This window comes from Numenius arquata, chromosome 3, assembly GCF_964106895.1.
Source record: "Numenius arquata chromosome 3, bNumArq3.hap1.1, whole genome shotgun sequence".
Classification (NCBI taxonomy): Eukaryota; Metazoa; Chordata; class Aves; order Charadriiformes; family Scolopacidae; genus Numenius; species Numenius arquata.
The window spans coordinates 16799285-16813253 of NC_133578.1; the positions used below are offsets into that span (position 1 = coordinate 16799285).

The 13969-nt window shown below is 49.2% G+C and overlaps 1 protein-coding gene across 1 annotated transcript in view; it reads right to left on the reverse strand.

The window, feature by feature from the left end:
- The window catches only part of MARCHF4 (membrane associated ring-CH-type finger 4), a 101588-nt gene that overhangs the window by 28391 nt on the left and 59228 nt on the right, over window positions 1-13969 (reverse strand). Inside the window, exon 2 of the mRNA XM_074145617.1 lies at window positions 206-361. Coding sequence (XP_074001718.1) covers window positions 206-361 — 156 coding nt within the window. The remainder of the gene's footprint in view (window positions 1-205; window positions 362-13969) is intronic.

The following is a 13969-nucleotide window of genomic DNA, read 5'->3' on the forward strand; positions in this document are numbered from 1 at the left end:
AGACTCCCAAGCGATGTCCCTGGTACCACTGAGCAGAACATGGGGCCTCTTTGGACCAGACCCTGACAACCCTGTCTAAGTGTCTCAGACATGTGGATCACTGTGTGCAGGAAAGAAAAACCCACACAGGTAAAATCCACTTGCTCCCAGAAACAAAAATAGAAATGAGAATAAATAGACTTTGAAATGTCTCTAGTACCTTTACCTGCAGAGGGTTCTTTGTGCTTATGGCAATGACGTGATACTTGTAGTAACACAGTTCACAGCTCCAGCAGCCTCTCTCGCTAATCCATTTGATCAGACATGGCTGGTGCGTGCACTTCACCGATCCATCGCATCGACACGGGCTCAGCAACTCCCCCTGAAAAAGAGAGACAGCATCAGCGAGGCTCCCCTCCTCCCACAGGCATAGCATTGCATGGCATGGCATGGCATGGCGTGGCATGGCATGGCAGAAGCTCCATCATCCACCCATTTGCTCTTTGTTCCTTTTTACCTAGTTTGGCTGAGGCAACCATGCTGCCTCCATCCGTTTTCCCTCTAATAATTCCTGGCTGATGTGAACAGAGCTTGACAGCGATGTAACAGTTTCAAATACTTGGGTCCTACATTTTTTTTTTGTGGAAAGAGACAGCTGGATTGATAAGAGATGCCTAATATCACTGCTGAAGGGAAAACTAGATGAGCACAGCACTTACTAGACACCAGAGGACCCACACTAGACCACAACCAGTGGACTCAGCTCTGTTGGCAACCAGATGCCACTACTTCACTGCTCAGGTTTCTGTCCCTCTGCTACCTATTTTAGAAAGTGAGGCTGGCGGTGGGGATAGCTGTGAGACAGCTGCTGCTGCAGGCTGGGGTCCCACTCAGCCTGGGGTGCTTTCCTCCAGCCCAGCCAGGCAGGAGGGGGAGCATGGGCACGGCGGCCCTTGGACTTTCTGCGCAAGCTGGCTGATGCAGGCTGGCTCCTCTCCGGGAGCTGGACCGAGCCCAGCGCCATGCGGTACCTCCCAGGACGTGCCAGGCAGTGGGCGTTTGCAGCGCTAGACACAGGTGTCTCCTTCCCAGCGCTCCTGGACCAAGAGGGATGAACGTGACCTTGGGTGGCAGGTGTGTGCGTTGTGTCCAGGTCTTTGTGTACCCATAGCCCAGCAGGGAAAAAGTCCTCAAATTTCACCCCCCTTGTCCATTTCCCCTGGACAGTCTGTCCCAAAAGTGAGTCATACTGATGGATAGCCTGCAGGGCTGGCTATTTTCACCCTAGAAGCAAACAAGGTGGAGAACAAATTGTGTCCTGGCTTGTGACACAGACATTTATGAGTGGTGGCTGAAACACTGATCCTCCTGGCTTGCTCTCTTGTTTGTGGTGTAGCTTTAAACAGGAGTATCCAGGAAACCTCAATATTATTCTGATCCAGTCCTGTTCACCATGGGACTAAATTCCCCTCTGCACACACAAGCTCAGGAGCTCACTTTACAGTCATTTACCATTGCTTATTTAGGGAAGAACAGAGCAATTACATTTTACTCCCTACCTTTTAGTGTTTAAAAGCCACAGTATAGACCCCAATTCTGTATTTAGCTGAGCTCCAAGATTTAAAAGCTTTTAAAGGCAGAATGAGAATATCTACGGGATGGGGAAGGCTCGCATCATGCTTTCAGTGTTGGGGAGAGGATATTTCCTCTTATACCCCTAGATCAGCCCCATCTTTACCACTGATGGAGCACCAGAACAACAGAGCCTGGTGTCTGAGGCTGCTGGACACAGCAAAAAACGTCCATCCCAGCCGCCTTGGGTTAGGAAACCAGATCCTGCTCTTGCTAGCCCTGCTGGGAAACTGCCTTAGCTTTCAGGGTACCATGTCAGGTCTCAGAACCTGAGGAACTGAACACTATGCTGGGCAAGAGTGACACTTTTTTTTTTTACAAAGCTTAATGCAAACATGTTAATCATTTCATTTGCTTCAGTTAGGTGACCTAAAAACGTCATCTTCCATGAAATTTTAGCAAAACTGTAAATAACTGTTTACATTACAAAACCAGGCTCAGCTCTGCCTGTCACTGGTTTTCATTGCACACTGGAGGGGATGCAAAGGGAGGGAGGGAGCAAGGAGGGTTGTAGGATCCATGAACCTAAAAAGGTTCATGAACCTGGAAAGGTGCAGCAGGACAAGCCAGGAGAAGGGAAGCAGGGAAGGATTAGATGGGAGGAAGGTGCATTTGGGGAGGAGCACTGACCTTCGGCATTCAGACGCCCCATGTGAGGCACGTTTTGGGGGGCTCAGATTTGGCTGTGCATGTTTGTGCCCCTTGTTGGGTCTGGGGTGGAAAAGCACAAGTGTGATAAGGAATCTGCATGAGTACGTACTGCCAGCCAGGATGCAAACGGAGAGGGATCAGGGCTTAGCACATCTCCTCTGCTTGCCAAACCTCTTCTGCCAAACCAATAGCTATTCTGGTACAAGGATCTCTGCTCTGTGCCTCTGGTCTACCCTCCTCATCTCAGTCCCTGCTGCTTTATTTTCTCAGCAGCTTCACTCCTCAGCACACAAGTGTGGTCCAGCACCAAACAGGTAATGCAGAAACCTCCCAGCTCTACAGCATTCCTGCCTTTCCACCTCACTGCACAGCAGGGTCTCCTGCAGGGCTCAAAAGGTCAAGTGAGGGACCTGGGTTTTGTCTAATGAGCAGCTGGAGACACTGGTGATGAGAAATCAGGAACAGGGCAGAATAGAGCAGGAACTAAGAGCAACAACCTCCAGGTGAAGGCAGAGGAGAAAAGCTGTAGCTGCAGCCTGGACTCACGTTGGCTTCTTGGGCTCCGTAATAAACAAGTTTGCAAAATCTGTGTTTGTCTTTTCAAAGCCAAGAGATGTTCATAGACGCCCTACACAGCCATGGGGACCCAGGCCCCCTTCCCTAATTGGGACACACTAACCTGGACAGTCCTGCCAGCTCCTGCAAGAATTCAGGACTCAACTATGGAGATAAATCCCCCAGTTTCTTGATTTTTGCAAATCCAGCAAAAACCTGATTTATCACATTTACCCCAGTCGTGTGAAATATTATATATCCTTGTGTGTGGCGCACAGCTATTTTTGCATACTGTGAAGCCCAATTCTGTCCACAGCAGGCATTCATAAAACACTGCCACATGCACACACACACACATGCACTCCTGTACCAGCAGAAAATAAACAGCAGGGGCATATTAAAGGAATAAATTCTTTGTACAGCAAAGGAGAAGGAGTCTCATTGCTGGCTGTACCGCGAGCTCAGGAACAGTCCATTGGCTGTGATACACATGAAGGATTCCCTGTACAGAGACCTCTGCTAAAAGCTACATGCACAGAAAAGCAAGCCCAAAATGAGGTGCACATCACAGCAGTTAGGGATGGAAATTAAATCCCCACACCTGTTTCTGTAGGTTTGTAGAGGTCAGCCCTGCACATCATACTCTCCAGTGCTTCAAACAACAGCATTCCTACTAATTCCCTTTCGGGACTGCTCTCCAAAGACCCTTTGAAAGGTCTACTTCCCAACAATTATTTTTCTAGTTTTCCTTTGTAGAGTTTCAACCCATCACTTGGATCAGCCTAAGCAGCATTTCTGCTTTATCAGCATCTAGTGGAGAAATGCTCCCCAGCTGCAAGCTTCATCCTCAGCTTGCTCAGTACCACCTTGTTCCCCTGAAACAGCCAAGGGGGCTTAGGACTCAGGGCACCTGCCTTTTTTTTGGTTGTTATCCAAATGTAAATTAGGGTTCATGTGAAAGGTGGGAAACCAGAGGTAACAAAAAAGGAAGGGTGGCTCTGGCTTCAGCCATAACCCTCTCAACATATGGATGAAATATTCTTCCCTATATATTATTACTCTTCCCTACTTCTGTGAAGAGTAATATATTAAGCTGTTATGTATAATAATCTTCCCTGTTTCTGGCTGTGATCGGAGCTGGTCTCTAGGAGCAGCAGTGGCAAGGCCAGGCTGAACTGTGAGGAGGACAATACTGCTGGAGATGAACCAGGGGTGCAGGTCTGTTCCAGCTCTGTCCACTCCTTATAAACTCCAAGTCTGTGCCTGTTGCAATATGTCAAAGTGGTTAATGATTATCTCGGCCCTGCTATTTTAAGCCTACTGAGAAAGGATGAAAAAAAATGATTGCCAGCGCATGCTTTTGATGCTCAGTATACCTAGGGAGAAAATAATGACGTCAGGAGCAGCATCACCCCTGCTGCTGGTGTCAGTGTTTCGCCTGACCATTTCATCTGTCATTCATCAGTGCTGGGAGCCCATCCACACATTGCTACCAAAGCTGCAGCTGCTCGCCCACCAGCAGCAGTCATGGGATGTGTTTCCCAGGCCTGTCCTTTTAACTATAAATTAACTACAGCAATTTTTCCCACCCAGTCTCCTTTGAAATGGCACGTCTGGGGATGATGGTGTCATCAGGCCAGAAAGTGACCTTCTGGGGTCTCCCAGCTCCAGCTGTGCTCACCTACGTCTGCTGCCTGGGCTTTTCCTGAGCACCAGCTGAGCTGTAAAGAGCCATGTTAGTAACATCCTGCTACCACAACTTTTAAAGCAAACATTTTGAGAACAAGAGCAAGCTGTACAGCAAACCAGGATGGCTGATGGTGATCTTAACACCTGCAGTTTTTCCTCAACTGTGTGTTTTCTCTACTCTGGTGTACAAAGTAGCATCAGTCGTTAGCATCACTCACAGGACCAGTGCCCCAGGCCAGAGAAGGGCAGTGGGAAGAAGCTGAAAGAGTCACCTACATCACAAGGACTACCATCTCTCTCTGGGTACACACGTGCAGCTGCTGCTGCTCACAGGAGTAGCTGCACTCACAGATCTGACTGCTTGCATTTATCTGAGTTTGTCTTGTTTGGCAAAGAAAACCAGGAATATTTAATTTCGGGTCTTCAGCTGAGTCTCCTAAATACACTTAAATCTTCACATTGAATTTAAATGTAATGGGAAGTTTTATTATGGCAAATAAATGCCAAATGATTTCTACATTAGGAACATAATTACAGAGGAATTAAGTCCAACGGCAAAGAGAAACCCACGGTTACAGAGCTCGTAAACTTCAATAAACATGTATTAATGATCACTCTGTCTTCACACACACTACAGAAACTGTCCCTCCAGCCTTTTAAACTAAACACACGTGTTATTATCAGCATCTCAAATCCTTCCTGTGAGTACCTCCCCTTGCACGAGCCCGTGCGACAGGCTGAACCAGCAACAGGCAACAAGGGACATGTAATAATCACCTATGAATATATATATAGGTATCCTGCATGAAATTCTCCAGCACCGGGGGAGATCGATGCAGAGGGTGGATCCAGTGAGGAGTGAGTGGGCTTATATCTCCCATGGCGTTGCGACAGCACAGGACACAATTATGCATGGGGCTCTGCGGTGGGGTGGCATCTGCCCAGGTGCCCCAGCAGAGTTGGGTGCTGACACCAATCTCCATGTTGCCTGCAATTTGCCAAGAGAATTTCCTTGTGGGAGGATCCCCCGACTGGGCAGCTCCCTAAAACCTGGGGAACCTATAGGAAATCCTATGCGAGTGATTATAAAAAGAAACCACCCAGATGCTTTGCAGCTCCCTTCCCACCCCCAGGTACCACCACTGCTGCCATGCAACCTCCGTGGCCAGGACTGCTTCACCCCACAGCTCCCCTGCAAGACTGGGCATCCCTTCAGCACACAGAGGCAGTGCTGCCCCATGACAGGCAGCCCCAGAGGGCAACAAGTAGGAAGAGAAATGCAGCCCCATAAAGGACCAGAAAAAAACCCAGCCCTGGACAATTTTTTCCTGTTGTTCAGCTGTGGCTTTAAGCCTGAGGCTGCCCGGCCCAAGTTTTCAGTGTGGGATCTTGGCTTGGCAGCTCCCTGGGGTGGGACTGTATCTTTGAGGGACTCCGGCACAGTAGAAATGTGGGTCCCTTTCTATGGCTCCTCATCCTCACAGCAGTACAGCCAGGCACGGTAGCCTTGAGGCTCTGAGATGGGTGCGGGGGAAGGGGCAGGGAGAGCACAGATCTGCTTTTTTTTGTGGTTTTCTGCAATTTTCAATGGGTATTAGCTGTCCTGGCAGCCCTGTGAATGGGACACTTATCTCCAACAGGGCAATGACTAATCTAGCAAAAAAACACAGGCATCTGTCTGCCTACAGGCTGGGTGGGAGCAGAAAGGCAGCTCAGCTTTAATGCACCCAGCAAACCCACCAAGCATCCCTCCAGGACCATCAGGTGTACTTTTGGGGTGTTTGGAAATGTGGGTGCTGGGCAGGAGAGGGATACGTCTCGCACGGTCCTCAGCTGAGACCTAATGATTGTTCCAGAGTGCACAAAAAAGCCATTGCGTCTGCAGAGCTCCTGATCCTCCAAAAACAGCACAAATTGCCTTTCCACCCACGGAGGCTGCTGCCGCTGCACCTGCAAGGAGCGTCGAGGCTGCCACGCTGCTCAGGCTTTTTCTGCACCTCTCCGACGAAAATACAAAAGGCTGCAGCCACAGCTGCGGGGACGCAGGGTGGGACCTGCTCTGCCGCCTCCTTCTGCAGGAAAACTCATCCCACCGCTGCCACGAGTGACGCGGCTCTCTGGCTGAGCAGCTGCTACCCACAGCCTTCGGCTTTTCCATGGCCAAGGGGAATTTTAAGTGATCTCTGGTCCTTCCCATCTGTAGCTTTTTGTGCCTGTCACCGCTACTGGGACGGATGGATGGACGGACACACAGCGCTAGGGGTGGCAGCTCAGAATTTGGGAACAAGATGGGGAAAGGGGAATTCCTGGAAGACATTCTTTTTTCTGAGCCTTGTTGATCCCCACAAAGTTCCTGGGACTTTTTGTCACTGCAGAGCTAAGAGACTATCACCCCATCTGACCTGCTCACCACAGCATCAGTGAAGTTTGCCCATGTTTTGAGCCAAAAGATGGTTTTTTGGTTAAAGCAGAGGCTCAGCTGTGTTGGAGGCAGACAGCAGGCAAAACCCACAGGCCCCCATCCTCTGCAATGGTGCAGGGACCTGGGGGAAAAGCAGCTGGCCAGTCCCCATCCCAGAGCTGTGCCCTGGTCAGCAGAGGACAGGAATGCCCCAAAGGGCCCCTGAGCTGCACCATGGCGTTTGCTGCTCTGTTCACCAAACTGCCCTGCTCCTCCTCTGCCACCTCTGAGCGGGATGTTCAAAAGCAAGACCCCCAGAGGGCTGCCCATGTGCCCCCTGGGATCCCCACTGCCTATTAACAGGGATGGATGCCAGGTCAAAAAAGCCTGAGAGCAACCTCCGTACTCCACCTTTCCCACAGGGTAAGCAATGGACTGAGCCGGGCAGGAGCAGAGACAGGTCTCCTCTGCATGCTGATCAGCTCTCGGCCCCACCAGGCACCAGAAAAAGGATGGCTTTTTTTCCCCTTTTAATTGCTAAAACCTTAAAGAGTTCTGCAGGGCAGGAGGGCAGGTGAGAGACAAATGAAGATGGGGAATAAAAACTCATGAAGAAAAGAAAGAAGGAGGAAGATGCTTGAGACGCCCTTGGTGCAGAAAGCCCAGTGTGTTAGAGAGCAGTGGCTCTGCCTCCCTCTGACAGGAGCCTTCGCTGGGTGACATCCTCAGAGCAGCCTGGAGCGGTGGCTCGGCTGCATGGCTCTGTCCTCGCTCCTTCACTGAATTTCGGGGGAAGGTGATTGAACGCAGCTCCGTGGAGCTTCATGTGAGCTGTCAACGAGCTGGGGCATGTTTGCGCAATGCCTCAGAAACAGAAAAGCAAAGCAGGAACGTTGTGGAGTTTAATGTGAAATATTTGGACATGGCCCTACCCTTTCCAATTAAAAAATAAGAAAAAAAGGACTTGATTTTCGGCTAGGGCTGTTTCAATATTCAGCTGAGAGTAAGATGCCCATGTGTTTGCCCGCAAGCAGGCACAATCCACCAGCTCTGGGCACATCCCTGCCAGCACTGGTGTAGGCCAAAGGGAGTTGGTACAGGTAAGACCAGGGGTCTCATGGTTTAACATCAATTTCCTTTACAGTAAAGTAGTTTAAAGGAGCAGAAAGCAAACATTTTTGTGAGAAACAGAGACTCACACGGCATTTTTTGTTAATGGGCTACAGAGGATTTTAACACCTTGGTTTCAGGCCAGTGAAAGGTGATGGGCAGAGAGCCCTATGGTGTAAGATCCACTCGGCTATGAAAGGGGGACAGCATGGAAGGGGATGCTGGGAGCTGGTTGTCACCTGGGACAGCCACTGCTGGGGGAGTGAGAGGGGAGGAGTTCCTAAGGGTCCCTTTGACTGAGAGAGAAGATGCTGAGCTCTCTCTCTCTGTGTGGGTCTTGCCAACAGATAGACTTTTCTGGGGGGATATTCTTCTGAACAGGAGTCGTGACCCATTAGTTGTCCTCAGAGCAAATAACACAGTGAGGGACCTGTTGCTGCCACCACTGAACCTGAGGAGGAGAAGCCAGGACTGATCCTGCCCTGTGCCCAGCAGACCGGGCCATTCTATGCCATACAGCAAAGGGCTCTACTGACTTCAGAGAGGAGAAAACATGTGCCCTGACTTTCTGCAGGCGTTTTTCTCCATCAGTTTGTGACAGTGGTGTCCCTGGCTTCATTTCTCAGCAGACTGGAAGCCCTTAGTTTGCTGAGTCTGGGCAGCGAGATGGTGTCTCCCCACTGTACCCGATCAGGCCCTCACACCTCTATGGCATGACCATGTTGTGGTCCCCTCCACACGGATGGAGGAGCTCGCCCAGCTCCCAGGTGACAAGGGGTTGGAGGTGAATTGTCCCCTGCTCTGCCCACTGCACCAAGCTTCGTACTTTGCCCCTTCACAGCTCCACCATCCTGTCCTTTCAGCATCAGCCCTTTCTGGTACCCAAACTCCACACAACTTAATTTCCTAAAGTCAGAAAACGCCCTTCCTAGGGGATGAAAACCTATCCAATAGAAACAGCAACTGGAGAACCAATGTTCTGAAGGACCATGCCACTGCCTACACGCACCACCACCGAAACGACACCTGCAAACCGCCCCGCCATCCTGTTTTCCTGGCATGGGGAAGCAGTCACCAGGCTGTCCCGGATGGACACAGATGTGTTCGCAGAGCCCAGCCATGGCACGGCTACACCCCTGCGTGCCCTTGCTCCGGCAGCTGTCACACAGGCTCTTGGCCAGCCTCAGCTATGCCACCAAAACACAAGTAGAAAAGGTTTGAGAAAACCAGTTCCACCAGAACAAAGCCGAACCTTGCCTGAAATGCTGAATAACAGAGGATTTTCAGGAATCAATAGCCCAAGGAGCAGAGAGCTTACAATATATAGATCACATTGGGATTTATTTGCTTTTCTCTCCACAGAAAGATTTCCACAAAAAAAATAACTTTTCTTAGGTGTTCTAGAGCCCACTTCATCCTAATGTCATTGAACATGTTTTTGATTAGCTGATTTAAGTAATTCTTACTAAATGTTGCTCAGTTGCAAGGAATCAAAAAGCAAGCATCTCAAATATCACCTGCTGTGCCTCATCAGGTGTGATAATAGCACCGATTAACTGAAGAGCCTTCAGTGCATAGAAATCACAGTGCTGCACATGTGAAATCAAGATACCTGAATACCCCTGAGCACTTGGGTGTTCAGCGAGCAGAGAGAGTTCAGCTCCAGACCTGTCCTGAATACAGAGCGGAGCTGTCTCAGTGTCCCAGAGAAGAAGTGTCCTAGTCTGTAGCTCTTGGGCTTTCACCCAAAGTATCGAGGCTTTAAACTTCTGTAAGTTACATCCATTTTGTAAGCTAGAACAATCTAGTCTCTTCTGAAAGAGAAATCCACTGCTGTTTCACTCTGGTTCTTCTTAATTACAAAAAAAACCCACCCAAAAGTATTTCAGACAACACTTAGATTTATTCTGTGTGAGATACAAGAGCAAGCTCAATTTTTCTCCCTAGGATGCTGGGGTAAATCTGATGCAACTCCATGAAGCCAAACAGTTCTTCAGCACAAATCAAGTGCCCTTAAGTCATGGCTTGCTGTACTAAATTTTCAACCAATTAAAGAGGTTTTCCATTAATTATTTTTTTGGGGTACAAATTGCTTTTTCTAGTGAAAAAGTCTCAACTAAATAGAATTCTTCTAAATATACTGCTTCTTTTTCCATGGCAAAAAAAGATAGCAATTATTCCTTATTATCTCTAATCCTTGGGGACCTTCACCTTTCTACTTCTTCAGTCCTCATCAGATCCATCAAAGCGTATTTTAAAAGTTCAAAGTATAAAGTTAATGCTTTCAGCATGGAAGTACCATATAATGCAATTCTTATCAGAGATGTGCTCATAATTCAGCAAATTGAACTTTGCAGCTACTTCCCTGGGAAGCTGTTCATAAAGATACTCAGCTAATGGGCATTTCAGAAAACATTATGCCATCAGCCACTGAGGAGCAGCCATGGAAAATCCACAGAAATGGATGCTGGTTTGACTCTCCAGATGATAGATCCCACTTTTAAAGATAGTGAAACAAACAGAGCAATAGACTTTTTTTTCTTTTCTTTTCTTTTTTTTTTTTTTCCTGAGAAAGCTGAAAAACCCTTCAACATAAGAGCTGAGAAAATCTTTATTCTGTAATATTTGCCTCATCTTCCCGCTTTCATCATGAAAGAGAAAATGGCCAGGTGCTGTTGGCAGCCTTACAGCAGTGCGATGCTCCTTCCAAAAGTGCAACAACTGCTCAAGAGCTGCTTCATGCCGGTGCCATGAGCTCATCAATGTCGGGGAGTGGAAAGTGAAGGTACCGTAGGATCTGGGGGCTCCTGTTTGCCATAGGATCCTCAAGTGACCCCCAGCCAGGACCGAGGGCAGCAGGGTGGGGAACTGGGGGAGCTGCGTGCGTATTCAATGCGGGGAAGCCAATAATAAGGTGCAGACAGAAAGGTTTCCAGCCTTCCAAGGCAGCATTTCCCAGCTGGGAGCAGAGACTGGGGGCTGGCAGGATGGGCCACCCCAGCAGGTCTGGATGGGGGTGCTATGCAGTTGCTTTTCCCTCCTCCTCCCAGGCCGGGCAGGACCGGCAGCTCGGAGATGGAAACCCTCCAAAGCTGTTTGTGTCTCCAAAGCTGTTTGTGGCTCCTGCCGCGTGGGGTAGTGCTGGGACGGGGGCAGCCGCTGGCCTCAGGGACAGCGGGGGTGAAGGCAGGGGTGAAAGCAGAAGCGGTGGAGGGGCAGTGAAGTGGGAGATGGCACATCACACACAGGGCTGCCGCGGCAGCCGGGGAGCTGTGATATAAAATAATGAGCGTGGTTTGTTTACTTTTAGCTTCGGTAATGCTGCAGGACCGAGCTGTTTCATTAAGACGTGGCCTGATCCACTTTTCCTTTCTGCCTCCCAGACTCAAGGAGAAGAATATGCAATTACAAAGTTCACTCATGTAGAGCCCTTCAATTACCGGGTAACTCTGTTACGGCTCTTCCAAATGTTACGAGACTCGTGCAGTAGGACATGACATCTAAAGCAATTCATTTTTCATCTGCCGATTAGCAGAAATTAAAATGGTTCTCAGAACATCCCAATTTATGTAAGATCAAGTTCCTTATTACTACAAAGTGTCTTAGTGGGGAAGGCATTTCTTTTTAACGTCTCAGGCAACCCTGCAAGCAGAGATGCTGAACAAAAATATATGAAGGAGGTGGTGGAGGGGAGAATAGAGGTCCTCAGAGACTGCGGGTGGTGGAGCTCCAGAGCCCTGCCTTCCAATCCTGCCATAAGGTCACTTAAATGCTTGGCGGAAAGTCAAAACGCTTGCTGGCACAAACGTGCACTGGAGGCAGAGGCACGTCCTTTGGAAATGATGCAGTTAGAGAATGAGGCTGAACTGCCTTTACTGGCAGTGAGCTAAAAACCAGCCATAAATATAAAGTGTTCCTTCAGCGGGTATCTGCTGAGCTGGCGGGTGGAGCGGCAGCAGAGCAGCTGCCTGCAGGATGCGCTCCAGCAGGGATGACGGATGCTGTGCAGGAACCCCAACGGGCCAAACCAACCACTGCTGGTAATACCTTTGCAACAGGACCTGGGGAAGGACCCACGGGGCTGGGGTGGGAGGTGTCCACAAGGTTGGCAGATCAGGGTCATGCTCAGGGGGCTGAGAATTAGGTGGTAGAGCCAGCGGCAGCGTGGAGCAGCCAGAGTAAGGGATGGGATAAGGGAGGGGATAAAGGCAGGGAGTCTCAAATGACGTGGCCATGGCAAGAGCGGTCACGTTGTCCCTTCTCTTGCTTTCTAATTTCATGGCATCCTCAGTGTTGGAAAAGTAGGTGAAATCCCCTGGGGAAAAGCTGGGATTAGGAGGCGGGTAAGTGTGCTCTTGCCGACTCTCAGCACCATCCTCCCCCCTGCCACGGGAACGTGGTCCAGAGCTCATAAACCTGTAGGCCCACTTAGTTGAAGTGCAGCAAAAACAAACCACAGGAAAGGAGAACAGGCAGCTTAATCCCCAAATCCCTTTGCCTTGCGTGACAACCTTCCAGCCGAGAGCAGCTCAGGAAGATAGATCCGAAGGTACTGGCGGCACTGGCTGCACTGTCCTGGGGGGAAGCTGCGCAACATTAATTCTGATTTTCCAATGCTGCCCTGGCCAAAGGCCTCCTGTATAAGAAGCTGCAGGAATCCATGTGTTTCAGTCTTTGCCTGAATATACCTCCCGGTGAAAAGCCTTGTTGTGTTTACCTACCCAGCTGGGGAATCCAGCTTTCCCTTTCGCAGGCAGAGTATAAAACAGAGCGAAAAGGCAGAAGTAAATGTAAGAATAGCCGTAACATCAGTATAGTGGGCTACAGAGGCCATTTTCTATTTTTTCTTTCAGTCTTCCTTTTGCACAAGGACAATATCAGGTTTATTGTGTGTCTAAGAGTGAAATACAGAGAGGTGTGGGTATATAAACAATGCCAGGGCTCTGAGGTTTCGGCACTGTCAGCATAAAGATATTAAGCATTACATAGGGGTGATTTATTATCTGACTCTGCAATAACCTTTAGAAGATATACTGATTGGCAATTTGCATATTAACAAATACATCAACACTGAGGCAATGTCAGATGTTATGCACGGCTATGTTCCACTCCAGAGGTGGCTGAATTTCAAACAGTGGCCAAACCATTTGTATCCTTCAGCGCAAAAGATGCCCTATTGAAATATGAATTATTACCCTCTCTGTTGTTGGTCTTTGTTGTGCTTTGTCAAATTGTTTCTCCTGCTCCCTCCCCATGGGATTTGCTGTATCAGCTACAGAACCTGTTTCTGCCACGTGAAGTTCCCCCTACCACACATGGATTAGTTTCTTTAATTTGGTGAAGTACATCTAGTCAGACTGGGCTGTGACGGGGTCTTCCAGCACCCTCCTTTAGCTAGGGGGTAGGCTGCCTTCCTCTGAAACAACCCGTCTCCTGTGTAACAACTTAGAGATCCTTAGCAAGTTCTGTCTCCACAGGGGAAGGGTCAAGTGCCTGTTCCCAGATGGGCTTTCCTTTTCCCTTGGTAATGAAGCCAAAGGCACAAGGAATATAACTGGTGCTCAATCCTCTCATGGGCAGTGTTGGGAACAAAAAGTTGGTGTGCGCCGATCATGGGCTTCAGCCACTTGAGCAGCACAGAGACACCACTCCACCACTCTCTCCAGTGGCAGAGATTTTATCGCCTTTCTTATCTGCAGTCAGCTTTTAGGATGGGATTGTCCCTTACATCCACCCAGCTGCTCTACTCTGCTTCCTGGTGCACCAAACTAAGAGCAACATGGAAATGTGACGCTTGGCCAGCTCGCTTCCCTGATGATGACTTGATGTCTTCTGGCAGGAATAGTTACTCCTTCACTATCGTTCATGCTGCAAACAGCTGGGATGCAAGATGGTCACCAGCCGGGCCATCAGAGAGAGAAGAGGAAAGAGGGATGCTGTTCTCACTGCTTT